We start from the raw sequence: 14,156 nt of genomic DNA on the forward strand, positions 1-14,156 counted from the left end.
CCAGTTACAGTGGAAAAGATTGTGTAAAAGAAAGAAAATATATAAAGTTCCCCAAAGGTCTTTTTTGACCTTTAAAGGGAATGTGTTGCCAGCAAAACATGTTTTTTTTTTTTTTTTTAGTTAAACAATTAGTGTGTAGGTGATTAATAATTGTTCTAATTTTTTATTTTTTTTTTCACGAGTCAGGAAATATTATAAATTAGATTCTAATTTATAATATTTCCCAGTGCTGGTCACTAGATGGAGCCATTCCCAAAATTGCAGCATTGCATGTGGTAAAGCAACCACATTGCTTTATGCTGCAAAATTGGGTAAAAAGCCCTCGCTCTAGTGAGCTCTGAGAATCCCCCCCTCCTTTATCCTGGCTAGTGCCGGGAGAAACGAGGGGTTTGAATGGTCTAACCTCCTACACTGTGTGTCGCCATTTTTTGAGCTAACACACAGTGTAGTAGGTTAACATACACTAGTAAACACACACTGAAACACGAACATACATAGAAATCACTTACCTGCTCCAGTCGCCGCCGCTCCCTCCGGTCCGTCTGCTCCGTCTGCTGCCGCTGCTCCATGTGCACAAGTCCGGAAGCCGCGACCGGAAGTAGTAATCTTACTGTCCGGCCGCGACTTCCGGTCCACAGGAAAATGGCGCTGGACGGCGCGCATTTCAAATTGAACTGTGTGGGAGCGGCGCATGCGCCGTTCCCACACAGCGGCGTACACCATAGTGGATGGAACGGGCCCCGTTCGCAGTCCCTATGGGACTGGAGCTGCCGTATTCCATGTCTGTATGTGTCGTTAATCGACACATACAGAAATGGAAAAAAAATGGCAGCTCCCATAGGGAAGAAAAAGTGTAATAATAAAAAAAAAGTAACACACAAACACCCAAATTAATCCAAACGTTTTTAATAAAGCACTAACATCTTTAACATATTAAAAAATTTTTTGGGGTGACACTGTTCCTTTAAGGGACAGACCATAGTATTAAAAAAATAAAAGTAAAGTGCAAAAAAAATTAATAATAAATACACCTAAAATACCCACCCCAGAAAAACGTTCCCCCCGCCAATCATTGTTGTAACGCTAGCCTGGACCCAATTACCCTAATATAGACATGTAATATATTAAAATTTACGGTAAACAATGACGATTACAAATAAAAGGTATATTTTAGAGTAAAACTATGTTATTACCCAAAAAAAAAAAAAAAGCTGAAACGTAAAAAAGCTTATTATTTTACTATTATTTTCAAACTTTAAGAATAAAAATTCTAAAATAGCAAAAAGGATGTGTATAAAACCGATAAAAATAGAAACCTTCATTGTCTACGGAAAAATCCTGTCGTTAGCCCAACAAATAAAAAAGTTATAGCCATTTAACTAACACGTGCTAAAAAGGGCTAAACGGTGTCTGGTCCTGAAGGCTCAAAATAGCCCGGCCCTGAACTGGTTAAATCAGTGGGAGCTGTTTAAAGAGGTTTTCCTCCGATAATCCTTTCCTTCTCTGGTCCCCTGTGCCCCCACTGTGTAGATGAGGCCGTCGGAGGCAGGCTATAGGAGGGATGAGCCAGGGCCCATGTCATCTGCAGCCAGTGCATGCTCACACAGGCCACAAGCTAAACTTCAAGAATGTCACCTCCATTGGCACCGAACTATAAAGTGGGGTCTGTACAAGCAGCACTTATCCTGCTTTTTTAGTGCTCTCGCCTAATACCAAATTCAGCATTTTTTCTGTTTCTTTGATCAGGTCTGTTGCAAAAAAAGCTCACAATCTGGTAGAAAAACTGAAGAAAGAAGGGAAACTGAACTCCAGTTTACACACAGCCATGCTGAACTGCAGATCCATGGATGAAGTAGAGCATGTGGTCAGTATGTGCCGGTATACGCCGTATATGTCACTCCGCAGACAGGACTTTATAATGAAACTAATTCTCTCTGTCTAGTACACGCCTTACAAAACTGGAAGCAAAGGCACCAAAGCACAGAGAGCCAGGCAACTGGGACTGGAAGATGCAGCCCAAGCCCTGATCGAGGCCCCGCAACAACTAAACCTTCATATGTATATCAAACCTAACACGGAAGGTATGAAATCTACTTTCAATAGGAACTGTACTTCTAGGTCACATGATCATTATTATGAGTAGATGTGGATCGTGCAGGATTAGTGATCCAGACAACGATGCTAAGTATGGAAAATCTATCAGTCCTCCTTAAAAGTAGCATGTAGGGATGATCTGTGTTTTGTGTGGTTTTTATGCATTGTACAGGTATAATCTCTATTTACAGCTTTATTTTCCTGGAGATAAGTGTGAGCCTGATTAGTTATTGAGATGGTTTCCGAATGTGCTAGGAGTCATTCAGGTAATTTAGGGACTCGTATGTCATCAGACGAGAGTAAAACTCGTCCTTGAGTTGCGCGTGAAAATCAAGCGCAGCATGCGGACCCGTTGATTTCTATTAGGGCCGTTCACACATGGAGGAGTTTTCACGCAGTGTGTGTGCGTTACATGAAACGCGCTGCATGTCCTATATTGGTGCGTTTTTCAAGCACCTACGCGCCTATTGAAGTCAATGGGTTCGTGAAAATCACGCACAGCACACGGATGCACATCCGCGTGATTTGCACATCAATTCCATTGAAAAATAAAAAAGATGTGCTATGTGAGTGCGTGAAAAACACATGCCACTTGCAAAGCACAGATTTAATAACGCAACGCACACGGACCAGATTATCGCGCGTATTTCATGCGTGTGAATCTGATACGCTTGTGTGAATGTAGCCGAACTATGACCATCAGGAATATATTTAACAGACAATATTTTTCAGTACTGATGCTCTTGTCTTATAAATAAGCAGATATTTTGCAGGCGTTTGTAGAACATTTGTATGCACTAAAGATTATTGCTTGATTTGTAACTGGAATTAAAGAAAAAAAAGTTGCTTTTTACTAACATTAAGGCCTCGTTCACACTGAGTTTTTTTGCAGGAGGAAAAATCTGCCTCAAAATTCCACTTGGGATTTTGAGGCAGATTTTGTCCTTCTTGCACTGCGGTTTTTTTTGCTGCGTTTTTCGCCCGCGGCTATTGAGTGCTACGGTCAAAAAACTCCGCTAAATACGCTCTCTCTGCCTCCCATTGATGTCAATGGGAGGCAGGAGGCGTAAATGCGCGAAGATAGAGCAAGTCCCTTCTACCTCCGCCTCCCATTGAAATGAATGGGAGGCATTTTCGGGCGGTTTTTGACGAGCTTTGCGGAGCGGATTCCGCTCCAAAAAGCTCGTCAAAATACTCTGTGTGAACAGGCCCTAAAAGAGTAACTAAGAAATACTAAGTATGTGCAGTGTACTACCACTAGAGGGCAGTGCTGCACAACTAAACTACTCAAGTCTAAAATCTTCTGGTTGCAAATTCTTTCAATATTTTTCTCCCGAGATTTATTCTAACTTTATAATGGAAGCCACAACGCAGTAGTACCAACTGTGCCTTGATCTACAAGGGGGTCTGTCAGGGTACCGTCGTGGTTTTGGCGCTGCATTACTGCATTATTCTTGCCATCAAATGTTGTGCAATTGCAGACAGAGGTTTTGTGTATTTATACTGTGTCTATCTAACGATGTTTCTATAATTCTGCATGTAGATGTTTATATATATATATTCTTTTTTAATATGTATGGTCGAAAACTTTACAGTGGGCACTTTCTTATATACGTACATAACATTCATTTTCTTCTCTTTTACATTAAAGGACTTTCAGCGCTGCAAGATATTGAGACAGGGGTGCAGCACATCTTAGCAGACATGATTGCCAAAGATAAGGACACACTGGAACACATCAGAAATCTGTAAGTACAAACACATCCTCGGCCCGCCTGCCTGTGTCGGGTGCTTATCATCCTGATTCAATTCTAGCAAGCGTATTATACAATAATGTAGTATTTTAGGCATTGACACCTGTAAAGGTCCTTTTACACGGGCCAATTATTGGGCAAACAAGAATTCACAGAATGCTCGTTCACAATAATTGTCCTGTGTTAACAGGGCAACGATCAGCCGATAGACGAGCGAACGCTCTCTCATCAGGCGATTGCTTCGTTTTAAATGCAGAAACTTTTATTGTTGTTGGCAGCTCATCTCCCGGTGTAAACGGGGAGATGTTCCGCCGACATGATAATGTACGGGAATGAGCGATGGGAGTAACGAGCGCTTATCCCCATTCTATCTCCTAGTGAAAGGAGCAAACGAGCGCCGATCAACGAGCCGTCTCGTCGGGGCCGTGTGATACCACCTTAAAGTTACCACCCAAACATTTCATTTCCCAAACTATTTTTTATATGCATTTTGCGGTACGGCAGATTTTTCATATATCCTTCTTGTCCTTTAATCCACGGTGAAGGATGAAGCTTCCGTTTTCTTCTTGGAGTAGCAGCGCTCAGCCTACGGCCTGAACTTGGAGAGATTATTTGGATTGGCTTGCCGTGTTTTATAGAAATACATTTTACGGATTGCGGGTTCATAGGGGCAGGAATTTCAGATGGAGTTTTGAGAGCTCTGACATGCAGGGCACATGCTTGCCTGCTCTGATTTACATCTACTTATACAGAACTCTTACAGTTCTGGACAGGGACATATTGCTGGCAGGACTAGGAGGTGAAATTCTTGTTCTGTGTACTGCAGGGGCCTATGACCAATATGTTTATCACATTCTATTGTGTCAATCCACTATTGTTCTTATTCTACTTCTAGCTGCAAACAAAATTACGTCACCCTCCATTCCACATTGGCTAAAGCAACAGGAAAGGAGAAGGAAGGAAACGTGAAAGACGTGGACAAATTCCATTTATATCACAACTTCACCGGCAATATAAATAGAATCCAGCATCATCAGGTAAAGCCTTTATGTTTACATTCAGTATCAAAGTGGTTTATATACCTTTATATAGCAATGGGGGGAGCCTGGTCCCCATTTTTGGCAGAAAGGAGATCGATCTCCATTATAGTAAATGGGAGATGTGGAAACAACCAAGTAAAGGCCCTGTAAACAGGACAGCGAGCTGCTGATGAGCGAGAAAACGCCCGTTTGTTAGCTGATCTGCTCGTTTATGCAGCCAATAAAATGGTCGCTAGTCTGAAGCAGATCTCCTCCTGAGCAATTTTAGATTTATGCTAATTAGTTTCTTAATAGACAACTGGGCGTGTTTTTACTTTTTACCAACTGGGCGTTGTACAGAGGAGTGTATGAGGCCGACCAATCAGTGACCAATCAGTGACCAATCAGTGACCAATCAGCGTCATACACTTCTCATTGTTACATTGTTATTGTGCAGTGAAAGATTGGTCACTGATTGGTCACTGATTGGTCACTGATTGGTCACTGATTGGTCTGCGTCATACACTCCCCTGTACAACGCCCAGTTGGTAAAAAGTAAAAACACGCCCAGTTGTCTATTAAGAAACTAATTAGCATAAATCTAAAATTGCTCAAAAATGATCGTTTTTCAAAATAAAAACCACTGATCTACATTACAGCGCCGATCACATTATGTAGGAGATAGGGCACTTATAATGTGGTGACAGAGCCGCTTTAAGCATACTTTAGCTATTAACCAGTCTTCTCTGGTAGGTCGAGCCTATCTCCACTTTACTGAAAGGACCAAACTTTTCTAGTTGATTTCAGGTTGTGATAACAAGATTATGTAAACCATAAAGATGGTCTGAGATTTGGGACACATAGTATTCAGCCTATTCGGAGCCTGACTGAAAAGTGCCGTTACATTATCTATTCCAGCCAGAAAGGTTGTCTAGATGTGTAAGGCAGGGAGGAGTTAAAGGGTTTGTTTTAGCTTCATTCGATGTGTCCCTTTAATGCATATAAACGTATTAGAGGGGGGGTGCTGCTCGGACCTTTTCTATGAGCAGTGGGTCTCGCTATGTCGGGCTCAGTCTCTCAATGTATAACATGGACAGATTACCACTTGAATGTCAGGAATACTACATTTCCCGGTAGTGGCTGCTAAACGGGAAATGTATAGCTGGCCGAATCTTCCCTCAGCAAAATCAGCTGTTTGATGGGGTCTCAGGACCTGGCGTTCCTCATATTTTGCGGGCTGTGTGTGGGGAGACAACCCCTTCAAGAAAAATCGAAAAAAGAATTGAAGATTATCTTCACTGCTCCAGTTTAGGAGATGCTAATTTCAAGTGAATAGGGGTGAACTGCAATACCAGACACAGCCCATGAGTAAGAGTGGCGCTGTTTCTCAGAAAAAAAAGAAGAGCCTTTTTTTTTCTCATCTCTTTTAGATCCTCTAACAACATATAAACTGATGACGGATACCTAGCATATACTTTGTGAATATAAACAGCAGATGTATCTACATGTTTGTTTGTAGCCTCACAGCAGCACGTGACTATGTTTATACATAAATGCAGCCGTCTCGGTTTTATACAATGGTGATTTCTACCCTTGTCCCGCCATATGATGTATAGGCCAGGACTGCTTCCCTATCACTGGGCCATTCATACTGTACATTACACTTTGGCTCTGGTGACAGGGATTGAGTAGATACACGCTGTGCAGTAGGGGATCACTACGATACTTGATATTTGGTTTTTCGTGTTCTCTTATGACTCTAGACTATTGCTGATCTAGCCTTGCCCTTTTCAGACCTGTACATGAATCAATATCCTAACCTTTACAAAGTATTGAAGATGCCAGTACAGTAAGAGCACATTTCTGCTCTAATGCCGGTCCCCGGGGCAATGACTAATAACACGAAAACTTTGTTTCTGAAATTCTAGTAGAGATCAAGGCACTTTTATGAAGTCATTGATTTTCCCTCTGTATGGGAGCGCAGGACCTCTCTCCTTTACTGCAATGACATAAAAATATGTAGCCTTCACAGTTGGGTTTTCCTTTATATTCTAGTGTTTCTACGATTTGGAAAGGTATTTAAAGCGTTTGTTCTATCAGCTTACACTTTACATATAGAATTTATCTGTATAAAAAGATATGTAACTTTGTAAATGAATTTTCATTACTTATCATGGACGGATCCTGAGTTACAGCCTGTATTGTAGTACAGAGCTGCATTCACAATTATGCAGACCTCAGAGCTGAAATCTCCCAGCATTCCCTGTTGTTCAGTGTCTGCACAGATCTTATCTTGTTGCCTTTACTCCCAAAACTGTACAGTGATCTGATGCAGGGGAAACTAACCTTGCCACTGCATTGTAGGAGGCTAGCTAAGCTGTTAGGTGTGTGTCTGACTAGTAGTAGTTCCCGCATTGTGACAGGTATATCAGTCACTCTGATCTCGTGGGGACTGTGCCCATGAGATAAGCGGCAGGAGCACGGCTGTTATACACAGCCAGGCTCCTGCCGCAACTCCCGGGATTGGAGAGCACTCAGAGTCCGGCAGATTAACCCCTTACATGCCTTTGTCAATAGTGACTGCGGCATCTAATGTGTTTGACAGAGGGAGCTTCCTCTGTCAGCCCATCGGCACCCCCACGACACGGGGTGAAGGGTTTCCATGGCAGCCGCAGGCCTAACAGAGGCCCCCAGGTCTGCCTTCAATTGCTGTCTATTAGGCTATGCCAGAGGTACGGCCTAATAGATTGGCTGTCAGTTTTATACTGACAGGCAATAAGGCTTTGGTATACAAAGTACACCAAAGCATTATATTTGCAATCAGAAGATCACAAAGTGAAGTCCCCTAGTGGGACTAAAAAAAAAAAATGTAAACAGTTAAAGGGATCCTGTCATCAACATCTTACCTGTTAAACTCGCCTGACCCCTCAATGGCCGCAGCTGTCCAGAGTTCATTACTGTTCTCTTCTTTCCTGAAGTCCTCCTCTGTCTGTAAATATCGTCGTTTAAACTTTTCCCGCCTTTTATGGTAATTATTTTTCCCTCTGGGATGCAGCTTCTTAACCACGCCCACTGCCACCACCTGTCCGGCCCTGACTGGCTAAGGAGCTGTCAATCAAAAAGAAGGAGGTGGAGTCCACTCTGAGATGCTGGAGGAATGAAAACCTGACTCTTTTCAGATGAAGATTTGACTCTTTTCTGCTCATTTGCATACGGCGTGGGACCACTGAAAAACGGAATACTAAAGCTACAGAGCTTATTTAGAACATATTTATAGCTTAGATGACAATGATTTTTCACCCACTTTCACCAGGTATTGCTGGCTTTATAGCTAAAATGCTGGTGACAGGTTCCCTTTAAATAAAGTTCATGGAAAAAGACAAAAAACATTACAGTAAAAATAAAATAAAACATTTTTTTTTTGCATAAATAGTGCTTTTATTTAGTAAAAGTGTAAAAAAAAATAACACATACCCATATATAGTATCGCCGCGATCGTAACGACTCGAACAATGAAGTTAACACATTAAAATTGGCAAGTTAACATCGTCCAAAAAATCTGCGGCAAAATTCCTTTTTTTTTTTTTACATTTCCCCCACAAAAAAATAAAATAAAAGATAACGAATTATTCCCATGTACCCCCAAATAGTACCAATGAAAAATACAACTCGTCCCGCCGCAAAAAACAAGCCCTTATATGGCTACATTGACGGAAAAATAAAAAACTTATGACTCTTGAAATGCGACAGGTGAAAAAACAGAAAATAATCCTTGGTCATTAAGGCCTGGTTATTAAGGGGTTAAATGAGCCTTTTAAGAAACAGAGCTGCAAGATGATCAGAGATACAGCGATCAATGGTTTGCAAAGAGTTAATGTCATCAGAGAGAAACACACAGGGAAATTGCAGAGAAATACGCATAATGAGACTGAGTAAGGCTTCGTTCACATCTGCGCCAGGGCTCCGTTCCGACATTCCGTCAGAGCTTTCCGTCGGAACGGAACGGAGGTTTCCGTTTCCATCGCCTTTGATGTCAATGGTGACGGATCCGGTGCCAATGGTTTCAGTTTGTCTCCGTTGTGTAAGGGTTCCGTCGTTTTGATGGAATGAATAGCATAGTCGACTGCGGTATTCATTCCATCAAAGCAACGGAACCCTTACACAACTGAGACAAACTGAAACCATTGGCAACAGATCCGTCCCCATTGAAATCAATGGTGATGGAAACGGAAACCTATGGTTTCCTTTTGTGTCTGTCAGGGCTCCGTTCCAACGGAAAGCTCAGTCGGAACGGAGCCCTAGCGCAGATGTGAACGAAGCCTAACATTTTAGAAGAGTGGTCAATGTATTGTCAGCCAGAATGACCAATGAAGAAGTTGGGCTTACCATTGATTTCACCCAACATTTCTGATTGACATGCCTGGAGGCTCAGGCACAGAGTAGAGTCCTATACACGCAGCCTGTACAGCTCCTTAGTGCGGAGCTGCATTGGCGTAAAGGCTCAGTCGGACTCCGTGTGTGGTAAAAATACCTTCGTACATACAGCATCTGATGGAATATGCCAAGATATTTTTGTAGACACCTATGGAACTTGGCAAGAAAAAACCTCTGCATGAAATTGGGGATCATGCACCTCTATGGTAGCCCTATTATGACTTTGTGCAAAATGGAGCCATAATACATCTGTGTGCATGAGCCCGAAGTGTTACAGACTCCGTTTATAAAGAATGTACAAAATTCAATCTTGGTAAAGAAGACATTACAGAGGTTCTGTGTGTTCGGTGCATACAGCAAATCCATAGAAATAAACTGAACGTTTGGCTGTGTCTAAACAAATACATGACATTCATACAGCACGTTTTCTAAGCATCGGGAACATACAACCTGCGGGGATGGGGCTAATGTCGAGCTGAGCGGAGGTGGCAGCATGACAGGCAGCAAGGTGCGGTCGATGCCTGCTTACGGGATGCGGGTCTGGTGATGGACAGAGAGGGAGACGTAAACAATCAAGCGTACGGCACCTAACGAGGCGGAGTGCAGCGCTAAGTAACAGACCTGTATGCAGTATGCAGCCTGTATAATTTCTACAGTTACCACAAGACCAGAAAAAAATTGTATCAGGAAAGTGCTATGTGCTGCAGGTACAAGCTGTAGTAAATATCAGCAGCCTCTGGCCGCCACATCCAGGTGGAGCATCAGTGGAAAGGTGGTCGGACTCCCGAGACTGCTGAGCTACGCGGTTTCTGTAACTCCCAATAGAATTGAATTGGATTTTAGGGGAAACGCGTTTTGACCTAGGACAGCTGGTGATGTATGGGTTGACACCTTCACAGTGGATATAGTGACATGTTTTTATTGGTGTGGAGTTCACGTCTGAAATAGATGTTGGTGGCTCGTCTGCCTGGTCATAGTTTGGGCCTTATTACCCTGTATACCCCTCTATATCAAGTATCATCCCTATCAGGAGTTGTATTGCCATATTAGGGTGTTTATTGGGGCGGTACTGATGTCTGGGTTGCTCTTTTTAGGGAGGGTGCTCTGACATGGCAGGGACACATTAGGGAGATAATAGGGCATTTTAATTGTGTTCGCTTTTTTAGTATGTTGTGGCCATTTTTTTTATATACCTATTTATTAAAAGTTACGTTTGATTAATGTATTTATTGATGGTCGGCATTCAGTGACTTCCTTAAAAACAAAAGTATTTTGTTATTCTTTTAGATTGTTTAGGAAAAAAATAACAAGAAAATAGGGATTAAAATCGGAAATCGCCCTAAATTTTTTTTAAATTGAAAAAAACTATCCTATCTATCTATCTATCTATCTATCTATCTATCTATCTATCTATCTATCTATCTATCTATCTATCTATCTATAATAATAATCTTTATTTATATAGCGCCAACATATTACGCAGCACTTTACAATTTAGAGGGGACATGAAACAAACAATATCAGACATTACATAGTGACAAAGTTCATTTACAATTCAAACCTGGGGAGTGAGGACCCTGCTCGCAAGAGCTTACAATCTATCTATCTATCTATCTATCTATCTATCTATCTATCCATCTATCTATCTATCTATCTCATATCTATCTATCTATCTCATCTATCTATCTATCTCATATCTATCTATCTATCTATCTATCTATCTATCTATCTATCTATCTATCTATCTATCTATCTATCTATCTATCTTTATATTTTTTTTATATGAACAATGACCACAAACCTCTATCTGTGCCAGGATGTCCAGACATTAAAAGGAAGAGTTAAATTGCAGTCGCCTCTCTAACATTGACAGATGAGACCTTTGGGACATGGCGGCTGTCCCTTCTTGACATTGAAATGGACTCGGGATTCCTTGCGCTTTATATCTGACCCTGTCTTATTACTTGGTCGCCTGCTCTGTCCTTACTTCTCTCTTCGCTGGCACAGTCAAGTGTTTCTGGTGTCAAGACCCATCATCTTTCAAGTAGGTGCCAAGTTGCTTGGCTTAAAGCATTAGGTTTGGTTGCAGTGGCAAACATTTTAGTCTGAGACCTGCACAAAAGAGAGCTTTCTAATTACACTTCAGAATGTATTATTTTTTTTTTATTTTTCGACCTCGCTATATTACATTTCACCTTTTTTTTCTGGGAATGCTGCCAACTGAAATACATTTAATGTGCAGGTGTTAATAGTATTGACTCATTAGTTTGCGGTATTAGCTTATAGTAAGGAGTTGTTTTTCTCAGACTGTTCACCTCAGACATGACCTCAGAATTATAGATTTTGATTAGATTTAATTTTAAGAAACAACATGATTTCAATTGTAATGGCAGATCTACGCTGCAAATAAATCCGTACTTACGAATAAAAAAAGAAATATATATTTGCATAAAAAAATTGGTAAAGAAGCAGCAATGTTATCCAAATAGCAAGAGGGTGCAAAAGAAATCCTCGTTCAGACACGAGATCAGCGTCCCAAGATACGCAGCAATAGTCCAAAAAATATGAGGCAGCACTTTCTTTTCAGTGAAAATTAGATCAATATATTCACCACCACATGCAACGTTTCAGCCCTACTCAATTGGGCCTTTGAGGAAGAAACGTTGCATTTGGTGGTGAATAAATTGATCTAATTTTCACTGAAAAGAAAGTGCTGCCTCATTTTTTGGAATATTACATATATATATATATACACACACACACACACATATGTATTTGATTTTTTTACGTTATTTTTTTCTGCTATGTCAAATTATTTTCATGTCATCATTTTTTTTGCATTTTTTTATATTTTATTTTTCACTATTTAGGCAAAATAAAGTAATAAACAGGGATATGTTCACCTATTCTTTTTGTAGGTAAATGTTTTGATTTCTGTAGCTGGGAATATACAAAAAAAAATGTTGATTAGAACAGTAATATAATATTTTGTCCCTGAAGTACACAATTATTATTATTTTTGGGGTGAAATAAAAAGAAAATTAGGAAAAAAAATGTAATACATTTATTTAAGATGGAAAATAAACAAAATAAATTAATAACAAAAATAAACCGGTACCCAGAATAATAGGGAACATAATAGACAGTACAGGAAATCACAGGCAGAATGTTATGTAAGAAGTTTCCCTCATTGTGTCATACGTCATTATTCATTGTAATTCATCATTTTTTACGGCATGTTTTATAGCCCATGTTCTCCTGTGCGTCTTCACCACTGTGTAAAGTTAGGCTAGAAAAGTTGTATTGCAATGTTTATGTTGTTTGGACTATAAAAAAAAAACATAAAAAGTGTCAAAATATATAAATAAAAGAATAGACAGTAAAATAAGGGAATAAAAGTGAAATAAAAATAAACGATAAAAACACTAAGTAGAGAAATATATTGTGTGTGATTTTGTTAACATATGGTGTGTGAGTGTATATGTGTGTATATATATATATATATATATATAAACATATATAATAAAGCTATCTATATACACACACACACACTCTCGTCAACAATATAAATATATATACACGCATATCACATTTCTAGTCATTTCAGGAAAATGTTAGACTTGGAGATGTTGGTACCATGTGCTATAGAATTTCACATGAGATTTTTATTGCTAACTTTCTTGTTCAGTGATATGTCAAGCTTAGTATGTCACTCGCACTGTACTGTTGAGGAATATAAATTGTTACTGTGTCCCGAGGAGGTTTAAAATGTTGCATTTAACATATGTGACATGTCTGAGTTCGCCGGTGATTGAATTAAACATCTTGATTGACAGAGCATGGTTGGCCGTGACAGTGCTTTGGGCCTATGTGTACAGCTGCACAGTCACCAACAGGGGCAGCGAATGCGGAATACATGTTTTTTTTTTGACCTTTTTTGTCTTTCTTTGCAGAATGTGACTGTAATCTGTTCTCAATCATTACCATGTTTTTTTTTAAAAACTGAGAATTAATGGAAATTTTATATCTAATAAATATATACATTTTATTTATTATGTTTAATATATATATATAATTAGCTGTATATCGTCAGATGGCTTTCCTGACATGTCTGTTTTAGTAAATACTTGTATTCCCCCCATAAAATAATAATTCTGGAGCATCGTTTCTTAGAACTCTGCATTGTGACGTTCATCAGTTATTCCTCCTAAAATGTGTGAATAATTTGACAACTGGGTGTTACCATTCCCATGGTCAAAGGCGTTTGACTCTACAGCGTGGCGTTGTCGGTACTGATGGGACATTTTCAGTCTGTGTAAGGACTGGTAACACCCAGTTGTCAATTTATTCATACATTTCTAGGAATAACGGCGCAATGTAAAGTTCTAAGAAAAGATGCTCCAAAATGATTTCATGGGGAACACAAGTATTTACTAACAGACATGTCAGAGGTGAGCGGTCTTTACAGAACTTTACAAGAGTATCAATATTTTTCGGCATATTATTTCTTTAATGTAAAAAACTAATATCTATCTATCTATCTATCTATCTATCTATCTATCTATCTATCTATCTATCTATCTATCTATCTATCTATCTATCTATCTATCTATCTATCTATCTATCTATCTATCTATCTATCTATCTATCTACTCTATCTATCTATCTATCTATCTATCTATCTATCTATCTATCTATCTATCTATCTATCTATCTATCTATCTATCTATCCTTTTTCTTTAACTTTAATAACAAAAACTATTGATATTCTGGTTTATATTACTTTTAAGGTGACATTAAAAAGCTGTCACTTGTGTGTAAATGAGGAATTCTATTTCTGGCCATTATATGACTT

General features: G+C 39.6%; 1 protein-coding gene across 1 annotated transcript in view; it reads left to right on the forward strand.

Moving 5' to 3' along the window:
• The window catches only part of SRBD1 (S1 RNA binding domain 1), a 180,245-nt gene that overhangs the window by 13,002 nt on the left and 153,087 nt on the right, over positions 1-14,156 (forward strand). Inside the window, exons 7-10 of the mRNA XM_075863219.1 lie at positions 1,747-1,864; positions 1,943-2,081; positions 3,746-3,842; positions 4,744-4,885. Of these exons, the coding sequence (XP_075719334.1) occupies positions 1,747-1,864; positions 1,943-2,081; positions 3,746-3,842; positions 4,744-4,885 (496 nt within the window). The remainder of the gene's footprint in view (positions 1-1,746; positions 1,865-1,942; positions 2,082-3,745; positions 3,843-4,743; positions 4,886-14,156) is intronic.

This window comes from Rhinoderma darwinii, chromosome 4 (assembly GCF_050947455.1).
Source record: "Rhinoderma darwinii isolate aRhiDar2 chromosome 4, aRhiDar2.hap1, whole genome shotgun sequence".
Lineage (NCBI taxonomy): Eukaryota > Metazoa > Chordata > Amphibia > Anura > Rhinodermatidae > Rhinoderma > Rhinoderma darwinii.